We start from the raw sequence: 10,858 nt of genomic DNA on the forward strand, positions 1-10,858 counted from the left end.
GATTATTAAACTATATTCAAATCATTTTTTACATTATATTTTGAGCTAAAGTTTTAAATATATTTTGAATTTTGAATTCAAATTAGTATTTATTACTTTTAAAAACTAATTGGCCTTAAGACTTAAATTAACTTATATAACCCATTATCTAAATCACTCAAAATTGACCTTCCACAAACTTGATTTGGTTCAATTTTTTCATCATTAAAAGCTCGATTCTATTTTTGATTCAAACATAAATTCAACTAATTTTTTCTCAAAAAAATTTATTGAACTACGCATTTTTACACTGGTGGACTTCATCTTCGATTTATTGCCGGAAAGTACTACCGTGAGCGACGCCTCTGGCCCATTTCCATATAAATGTAAAAGGGAGAGTAACATTTTTCCACCTCTTTAAATGCACAAAAAAAAAAAAAAAAGATACATCTGTTTCAATCGTTTTACAGCCAAAAAGCGAACTTTAATAATTGGCGACTATTAATTGGCTAATAGGGCTTACAACTCACAGCGTTGGCTTCTTTGACTTCAGTTCCACTATCCTCCAAGGCTAACAGCTAGCTAAAACGTTTTTATATTTTTTGTAAAAGAGTACTTTACAACAAACTTTTAGCATGGGCATTCATTCTCCACGAATTTCTTGTACTGCTGTGTCTGCAAATGCGTTTGTGTACCTGACCAGCAGTCCAGCAGCCCAGCAGTTGGAACCCAATCAAGAGAAATGTTCTTAAATAAAGAAACAAAGGTTCGCACACAAGCTTAGGATACAAGAGAAATGCTTCTCACAGATGAGAGAGGGGGTTAGCCCTGTACAAAAACACTTCTCTCAGATGACATGGGTTTAGCCCTTCTGCCCACCTTCTTCCATCTTCTTCCGCATCTTGTACTGCAGCGTAGCAGGAGCACAATCCAGTGGTGTTTCTCCTGAAGAATCAGTCCATTAGAATACACCAAAAGGACAACCATGCGACTAGAAACTGTCTACAACTTTTGTGACTACCAACTGTTCTAGACTAACCTAGTTACAATGTTGTTCAATAGAACTGGTGTACAGGGATCTTTGCCTTTTGGCATTCCATGTTACATTTTGAACACAGTAACCGGTGTTTCAAGGATGGGAAGGAAAGGTAAACCTCAACTTTCTTGGCAGCACAACTAACAAATTTTCACTCAGCTGTGCATTATCCAACAAATTAAGCAAAACTGAACAGTTTGGTTGGACAGAAGATTCATTACCCTGTGCATTCTTGTGCTCCAGACTTGCTCCAGATTCCATGAGAATAAAAGCTATATCAGTTTGATTAAAGAGTGCCGCCTACATCAAATTGAGTCAGTCATTTGATAATATTTAAACATGATAGAAAGAATCTGAATACCATGGGCAAAAATGCAAGAATGTGTGTGGCACACACACGTTGTGGGGGGGTGGTTGGGGTGAGAGAGATTCTACCAGATGTAGCACGGACAATCCTTGCTTGTCACAGTAATTTGCATCAACACCCTGCCAATGTGACGAGTTCAGTCTAAATCAACAAAATTAATGATTAAAAGCGTTTATACCTGACTCAGAAGCTTCTTGACTGCAGCAGTGTCACTATTTTTGATAGCTTCTCTTAAACCCTGATAAAAAAGCCATGCAATACAAATAATGAGCATAAGTAAATAGTCCACTGCAATATAACTAATTAAACCTTCAATTGACTACTTTAAATGGATCATATAGGGTTGCATACCTCCCCATTAGCATCATAATCCATCTGAGGTTTATCCAAACTACTGTTGCTTACCTGCCCAAGATTGGAAACCAACCTGCAAAGTTTAGCACAAGTTACTTACAATTATAAATTTTCAAACCATATAACAGGAAGCAATATGATATGAAGTCGAAAAACATCCATTTAAAATTTTAACAAACTGGAATTTGAGATCCAACAATACCTTAAAGAACCAAAATATACATAAAAGAAACAAGAAAAAAAAAAACAAAAAAAACTCATGCAGGAATTATTATCAACTCTAATTTTTTTCCTTCCCATTGGTCAGAGGAAGAGGGAAAAATGGAAGGAACTGAAATTCAAAGCATCATGGAGATAAGGACCATTATGCAGATACATGTCAAGATAACTGAAAATTCTATATGACCTTTAGGCTGACAATAGATGACAGATCCGTCCTCCCTCGGTTTTTAACAGGAATGCTTGCACCAGCAGAAATTGTAGTCCCACTTTAGTGAGCAACATGTTTGTCTCTACTGACAAGATGTTGAATTCTGTCAAGTTTACATTGCCATAGAGGCTGCACACAACAGGGAGAGGGGGAGGAAAAGAGATGGTGGTTTTTGGGTGGGAATAGGAAAAAAAATATTATTCCACCCTTGGTTTGGAATAGTATGACCGAACATAATTCACAGGTACATGTCTAACACCTATAGCTGTGTTTGAGAAAATGAGTTAAATTCATAAAACTTAAGACTGGAGACTCATGAGCTTGACAGGTGACACTGACAGAATTCAGTTTGTTTTACAAAATGCAAATGCAACTGAAACGGGAAAACAATATGCCAAGTCATCCAAGTATGAAGTGTCAATACAAAGTTGGGCAATATGCATTAGAGAGGAGCCATTTTCCCTGTTTGTGATCATCTGAACTCAAATTCAGTATGGATTCAACCCATGCCAGACTCTCAGTCGGAGTCAGAAACATATGGGGTTCCAAACTCCTGCACCAGTAAGTACATCTGGCACTATAAATTGTAAAATACTTACAGATAAGTAGATAGTCATCTTAGGTCAACAGAAAGAAATGAAATACTACATGTAACGTACCCATGCTTGCTGTTTGAAGTGGAACCTCTATTCTTCAGATTGCAGTCAGTCTTTTTTGGTTTTGGGTTCAAATGAGTGGTAGAGATGGCAATAGTTTTCCTCTGCAATAAATAAATTAATAAACAAATAAATTTATGCCCTAGATGTGCATGGAGGACTAGGATTCATGTAGCTGGACCAAATAGTTAGGAGTAGCGACAGAGGCAGAAAATTGTGTGTGTTGGTGGGGGGAGTTGTGGCAGTGGGGTTGCAACAAAAAGTAGCTTCCTTTGTATGGGAAGCAGTCTTGGGAAGAGTTCTAACACTAGATCGATTCAAAAGGAGAGGATGGATTATGTTGAATAGATGTTACATATGCAACGGCGAGGAAGAATCTACTGATCGTCTTTCACTGTTCCAAAGCAAAAATTTTATAACGGCTGGTTTATTCTCTATTTGGTTTGGTCTGAATGATGCATTCTACAGTTAGGGGGAATCTCTTGAGTTGATATGAGTCATATTCATGAGAAAGATGTTGAAGAAAGCTTAGAGGGCTGCTTCCTTGTGCTTTCTTTGGACCTTATGGAAGGAAAGAAATATGAGGTTATTTAATGATGTCGAACTGTTGGATCAAGCAATCTCATCTCATTTTACAGCCTTTTTTTTTTTTGAATGAATTAGAGTGCACACAGATCACCATTCAATGTCTATGATAGATTTTGTTGATTGGTTTAGTTCTAAGTAAAGAGAGGGAGGTTGTTTTCTGTTTTCTCTTTCCTTAGTCTTTAGGTCACATATTGTAGATAGCATATGTACCTTGGCGCATTAATATATTTTCTTTTATTGCCAGCCAGGAAAAAAAAACATAAACAATAAATTTAGCCTAATGGTACATGTGTTTCCTTCCTTAAAAGGGGTTCAGGTTCAAATCAAGCACAAGTAGATCTGTTTTAATTATTCAAGGGGGCACTAGCTGGAAGTCAAAGGGATTTGCTGTTATGGTTTTAGATGCGATGCATGAAAACCAATATAGATGTATAAGAAACTATTTCATAATTCATACCTGCAAGGGAACTGTCTCTACAGGTGCAGCTGGAACTTCACAAATGCATAAAGGCATCCCACACTTGCAATCTGAAATGCCTGAAACAGGGTTATGCACTGTAGTTGGTTCACCAGTCTTCAGATCTACATCTGGATTGATGTTCAGTGTTGCAACTGAATCCACAACAGAATTAATCCCATCTAAAGAGGCCACTGGATCAACTTTTCCCAATCTATGACAGATAAACATAATCCACAAAAAAACAAACACATTAAAAAATATGAATGTCATTAAAACAAGAAGAAGAAGAAGCAAAGGTATGAAGTCCTTCAATCTTAGGCAACAAGAAGCCGAAACTTCAAAATAATAAAAGATAAGAAGTACCACAACAGCCAAAACAGGAAAAAAAAATAAAATTGCTTAAGCCAGCTGGTAATGAGCTCAAACATCTTCCATAGAGGTTGCCCAATTTTGAATAGTAAACCTGTTTCTGAAGTAGATAAGGAACACAAGAAAGATAAGCACCCAGAAGAGAGATTGAAAATCTCCCAAGAATGGGACATCTCCTACAACCTCCTCAAGGGTGCTCAGTCACCCAACATCTAGATGTTTAACACCTTCCTAAGCCCATAGCAAGGTTTCAAACTGCACCTTGATGGTGAGCTTAGTCTTCTGGAAACCTACTGAACGGATGATTCAAGGGACTTGGCTTGGTGTTTGGAGCTAGAGTCCTGTCAGAGAGGGTAAGGATCATGCATGTGTTAAGGGTGTCTTGCTCAGGTCATGAGAACAAGTATCTACAGTAAATGTCTCACACCAAGGGGTTGATCATCTATCACCAAAGCTGAGGACCCATTCACTGATCTTGTTGACTCACCAAGTTAATCTCTAACAGGTCCAGCCACCCCATAGAGTTTGTCATTTGCTTTAGCTCTCCAGGTACATTTCCCCATTTAGAATTCTAGTGATGTTAGCATTACCCAAATTTGACCCCACACCTTCCTTATCTTTTTTATAATCTTTGAAGAACAGATATTTCATTTCTGAGATCACCTCAAACTTTGGAGAATTTAAGCTTGTGCCTGCAGTTCCCCACTAATTCCTTTCACTATCTTTTGGCTTCTATATATGAAATAGTGACCATCCTAGAAGGAAAACTAAAAATTCCCCAGATGCTAATCGTTTTTTTTGTTTTGTCAGAAACAAAATTGTAGTAAAAGTGAATAAAAGTACTTGAGAAGGACGAGGAGTCATCCCCAAAGTTAAAAAAACTGATCAAACATGGCTAAACTCTACCACAATACAAAAAGACCTGACCAACTGGTATGGACTAAAAAAGAAATACAAAAGCCTCTCCTCTAGCCCATACAAAACTTCTCTCATTGCTATTCAACCCCTTTTGTTCAACAAACCGAGGACCAATTAAGTTGAACAACATTTCAGTGGAATGTCTTTGAAAGGAGGTGTACAAGAAGCCCAAAAACAAGGACAAAAGTGAATTAGATCCCATAGTGCCTTTGTCCGTCCTCCACTTATCCTAAAAAAAACTCTAGCATTTCTCCCCCACCACACAATCTATGTCAGCGTGAGACAAACTCTGTGCCATAAGATTTTGCCTCTTAAGGAACTCTTGAAGCCCCTACATGAATGGTCATTATGTCACATATGTGCTTAGGTGGAACCCATTCCATCCTAGCCTTTCTAAATGAATGGTACCATAGCCTCATAGTCATAGGGTAAGGTGTTCCCAACCATAGCATGACATTGGTATTTACCTTTTCACAAGCCACTAACCAAGCAAAGACCTTTACCTTAGATGAGACTTTTGACTTACATATGAATTTGGTTGGAGGAAAGGGACATAGGTCTAATAGATTGGACAAATGATAGAGACAAGTGGCAGCCACCTTTAAAAGTTTATCAGAGGCGCAAAGGAGTGGACTCCAAGGCCCAAGCTTTAATTTGGCACTCTCTAGATGATAATGGGCTTAGTTGGGATCTTATATAAATCAATATGGGTTCAGCTTAAGTTATGGGCTTAGTCAATGGTTAAAGTTACCATTTTCAGTCATTATTGTTGTCATTTTCCAACAGTCTTTAATGTGGTCAGTAATCAGTCCAAGTTTGTCATTTTCAAGTTGCATTTATTGTGTCTAGTTCCAAGGAGTTATGAGTCCCTTGAAAAGTCTTTTACAGTAGTCGATTAGTCTTTTGGAAGGAATCAATCAATGAATGAAATTAATGAATTTCAGCAGCCAGTTTTTTCCTTTGTGAGATGCAAAGAGTACTTGGGTGTGAAGCCTAAGGTTTCTAGGAGTGATTCCTAAGGTCCTTTCAATTATACTCTCCTTTCATTTTATTTCCTGTACTGCATCAACAAAGCCACAAAGAAGGATTTTATTGAGAACAAACCTAAGAGGTTCCTCAGACACTAATCTTAAAAGAATAATTTGTTATGCAGAATAAATGTCTCAAATGAACTAATACATTTGAAGATCAAAATCAAAGTGAAGCTTCTTTTAAGTCCATGTTCTATAGGAAACCAAGATATACGAGCATCATGGATAGCCACCTTGTCTCAAAAGTAGAAGTGAAGATCAATCTCTAATCATTAAATGAGTATCTTGTATTTCACAAAAATTAGGTGCAGTATAACACTTAATTGATTGAGATTAAGTCTTTAATTAATGGAGAAACAAATTAATTAACAATATAATTATGGAATGAATGGACACAGAATGCAATCCACAAGGAAAACACATGCTCAAACTCTTGTACAGGAGTATAGGATATTTATAAAAAAAATAAATTGTTAGGAGTGTTAAGGAGTAAGGGTTCTTAGAAGATCATTTAAGATGTTTCATCCTAGGGTATAAAGGTAAAAGCAGAGGCTCAATGATACTGCTCCCTAATGGACTTCAGGAGTAATATAGTTTTGGAATGATCACAAAATGAGTATCCTTCCTACACAATTCACAACACATATTAATGTTCCTCTCAAATTCTTCTTGAGCTCAATCAAAAGTTCCTTAGGGAAAAAAAAAAGTTTCTTTTCTTTGCTATCTTCTCAACCTAATAGTTGTGCCATCAGAGACCTTGCTTTACCATGCTACTTAAGTTTGTGAGTTCCTCACTCAATTATTTGTTTCCATTCAATGATAACATATCCACAAACATGTATCATGGTTTTCCTTCACATTTGCCAAATTTCATCCAGCAACTGAAACTTTACCAGAAGCTTCTACTAGTCATCTTTCACTCTAATACCATCATGCCTGGAGAAAACATGATCACACATCTAGAAAATATTTCACTCAGAGACACATAATTATCCTGTTTAAATGACATTTAGCTTTTCACCATAATATTAAAAAATAAGAAAGCCAATAAATAGAAAATAAATTCTACACAATTCAACAAGTGGTTACCGGGAGGAGTCATTAAAACAGTCAGAGCAAACTCTAACAGACGTGTGAAGACCAAATTGTGGCAAAGCCTGAAACCAATGCACAACAAAAAGAATAGAAAATAGCTTAATCTAAATTCATCAACTAGTAACATTCCTACTTTAGAAAATTGATAGAAATAAAATATAACTAATACCATTTGATTTGATGAATGTTCATGACACAAAGTTCTCCCGCAACATCGGCAATGATGCTAAGAGAGAGGGAGAGAATCAGAGAGCATATTTGCATAAGGAACAGGTATAACAATTACAGTAATAGCCAAATTTCAATGTGATAAAAGAAATTCAAAAGCAAGTGCAGATTGTCAAAAACAATAAGAATCCATAACCAGAAATGGATAGAACCATATAGAGCAAATACAAAATGTTAACTTTTCCTTTTAACTAAATAGTGTAATCATAAACATTTTGGAAGAGATGTGTAGAATAAGCTGAAATACAATATTTCTAGCACACCAAAGAATTACCTAAAATGGTGAGAATCCATAACTGCAAACAAACAGAACCATATGAAGCACTTTTTTTTTACAGGCAAAGATCAATTATATTAACAATGCCTAACGAAATGAGGCACAAAAACATACACGACCTTTACAAGGGCACCAAAATGTCAAAACAAGGCAAAGGGATCCACAAAAAACCTCCCTAGTCTTACTTAGGGTTTAAGCACTCAACAAAGTCCATCATGGACAAAAGAACAATCTCTTATGTATACTCTAACCCACTCCCAGAAATCATGAACCATATGAAGCACATGCAAAAGCTCGTCTATTTCTTATTTAACTAAAAAGTGTCATCATAAGTATTTTGAAAGAGGTCTTTGGAAAGAAATGGAATTAGAGTGTTTGTAACATTTCAAAGGAGTAGGATCCATGATGAACTAACAAAATTATTCCACATTGTTATTCCATAATTATCTAGTATTCCCCAACCAAGTGTTTTACAATACTGTACACCTCATTTTTTTAGTGGATATCATGTGCCTTAGCGTTCACCAGACTAGATACACACACACATGCACACTGTTGCTACAGGAAAGCTGCATAAAGTGACAGTCAATCATCCATGGGCCTTTACCACTTATATGCAATTGGGTGGGTTAATGATCAATCTAAACAATCACTTGATTGAAAGCTGTGTATAGGATTGATAATAGGCGTAGCAAATCTGAATTTATAGTAGATCATCTAGCTTTAAGCTTACATAAGTAACTTTTCATATTAATGAGAAATCGGGATTTGGGTAAATCCTAAATATGCGTAAATCTATTAAGTAATACCTAGCACAACCATTGTTAGGCGCTGTTAATATATATATATATTATTTACCTATCCAAAAATAAAAAATAAAAAAAACCTAGCCCAATTGAACCAAGTAGTGAGTGAAGGATGGCAAGCCTCAGTAATGATGTAAGGGGAAAGAAACCATAATCATGGTTGTGAAATAAACTAATACTGTGAGCATTCAGGATCAGTGGACAACAATATTCGTATACTGTTGGTGCAAAAACTAGTTACACTCCATTTGACATACATTCTTCCACATTCCTTTTCACTTCTTGAGCTTTGAGGGTCACAAACATAATTTTTAACCTAGTTCAGTCAATTTTGATGAGTGAAAATGAGCAGTAAGGTTAAGTCATTGAAAGTGTAACAATTTTGTTCATAGTGGTGGATGTTTTGAGTAGGATGATGCATAGGACTGAAGATCAAGGCTTGGTTAGAGGCTTCAAGTTGCTAGGAAGAAAATTAGGGAACACCACTTAAAGTTTTCCAATGGGGCCATTTTTTTCTCAAGGCAGTTCATGGTCATCTCTCACATTAGTCTCATCCTCAAAGTTGGGCCTCAACATCAACATTGTCAAATATATCTTCATAGGCATGACAGTGGATCACCAGAGTCTTAGTAAACTTGCTTCCTTGGCAAGTTGTAGAACTAGTGATTAGCCTCTAATCCATTCAAATCTTCCTTAAGCAGGGAACCCAACATCATCCTCAGTTTAGAGAAATCATTGTTACAATCTTATCTTGGAAGCTGGAGAGTTGGAAGAAGGCTTTCTTACCTCTTGGGGGAATTCAGGCCTTCCTTGCTCATATTTCTTTTATCGCCTTTCCATCTTGAAGATCCCATCCGATGTTGCATCTGGGATTGAGAAAATTCAAAGAGACTTGCATTGATCAAGTATTGGTGAACGGAAGAGAGACCACTTGAGAGTTTGGAGGCAGGTGTGTAAGCCTAGATATGAGGGGGTTTGGGCTGATGAATGGGTGTGGTCTTTTTGAATAACAAAACTCTATTGGATGAGTGCTTATGATATTTCCTAGGAAATTTGACACTTTATGGCATAAATCAGATTTAGTTTGTATGTTGGATCTTTCTATTCTCATCTTTATCTCTATTGGTACAATTTCTTCAATTTCCAACCAAACAAAAAGAAAAGGATCTTTCTACTCTCATGATCTCAATATATACATTAAAGATCCTCAATCCAAAGAATGGGATGCCAATTTTGTGATTAGGTGCTTTCACCAATGCCCTTGGAAAGATATTTCTCAAGGAGACATAGACTTTACCCGTTCCACTCGTTTTATAGTTGGCAACAAATCAAAAATCTGCTTTTGGGAGGGGAAGATTAATCTATTCCCTGTCTCCAGACTCCCTCCGGGGATAGAAACATTCCCCATCATGGGCAAAAATCAGATTGGTTTGTATGTTGGATTTTTCTATGCTCATCTTTATCTCTATCGGTACAATTTCTTCAATTTCCAATCAAACAAAAAGAAAAAGGATCATCTCAATATATATTAAAGATCCGCTCCCAGATTTGGTAATCTATGAACTGAAGACCTCAAAATACATAAAAAAATATGTGAAAAAAAGGGGTGGTCGCGTTGAACAAGATTCGAAAGAGAGAAACACGGAAATTGAAGAAAGAAAATGGGAAAAGAAAGAGTAAGAATAGAGTACACGTCGCCTGAAGGTGTTGAAGCTGCATTTGCAGACGTCGCAGCGCGCAGCTTCCTGAAAAGGAGGAGGCTCCACTGACATTTCTCTTCCTCTCTAAATCGCCTCCCGTTCCTTGTCTCAATTATGTCTCCGGCTTTCTGCTTCCTTTTTCCCCAATCACAGTCGGATCTCCGTTTTCTCTACATATAGCGGGTCTGGATCTTGGGTGACCCAAAATCAGGTATGAAAATTGCGTAAAAACAGGGGCCAACAAATTTGTAGAGAAGTACACTCCTTTGGACAGTTAGCTTCAAGCGGGTCCGGGTTTAGAATATATATATATATATATATTTTAAAGAAAACAATGATAAAAATATAGGAAAAAGATAAAAATTAGGTTTACATTCAATTTTTTTTTTGACATGTTTTTCCAAATTTGTTTCTCATTTTTTCCTTTTTTTTTTATAAAAAATATATATTTTTTTGAAATTATATAATTTTTGTTATTAGGTTAATTTCACTAATACCCCCTTAAGTGTTTTGATGTAAATACACTTAATTTACTAATATATATAGTTTTTTTGAAATATTTTA

At 36.3% G+C, this 10,858-nt stretch overlaps 1 protein-coding gene across 3 annotated transcripts; it reads right to left on the reverse strand.

Annotated features, from left to right (window-relative positions):
• Positions 1-360: 360 nt before the first annotated feature.
• On the reverse strand, positions 361-10,571 carry LOC100242638 (uncharacterized). Of its 3 annotated transcripts, XR_786315.3 has the most exons (11): positions 10,286-10,571; positions 7,453-7,509; positions 7,278-7,345; positions 3,868-4,081; positions 2,826-2,926; positions 1,734-1,809; positions 1,561-1,620; positions 1,451-1,501; positions 1,237-1,315; positions 787-924; positions 361-674 (listed from the first exon to the last, which is right to left on the reverse strand). XR_786315.3 is itself a non-coding variant. In XM_002268118.4 (10 exons), exons 1-10 carry the CDS (start codon positions 10,364-10,366, stop codon positions 842-844), a joined length of 870 nt encoding a protein of 289 aa, XP_002268154.1. In that variant the 5' UTR covers positions 10,367-10,571; the 3' UTR covers positions 361-841. The 3 variants fall into 3 exon arrangements, 2 of the variants coding, with proteins under 2 accessions (XP_002268154.1, XP_010653064.1); XM_002268118.4 differs by having other exon boundaries at positions 361-924; XM_010654762.3 differs by having other exon boundaries at positions 361-924; positions 9,381-10,551.
• Between the last annotated feature and the right edge of the window lie 287 nt (positions 10,572-10,858).

The sequence above is a fragment of the Vitis vinifera genome, chromosome 7 (genome assembly GCF_030704535.1).
Source record: "Vitis vinifera cultivar Pinot Noir 40024 chromosome 7, ASM3070453v1".
In the NCBI taxonomy this organism is placed as follows: Eukaryota; Viridiplantae; Streptophyta; class Magnoliopsida; order Vitales; family Vitaceae; genus Vitis; species Vitis vinifera.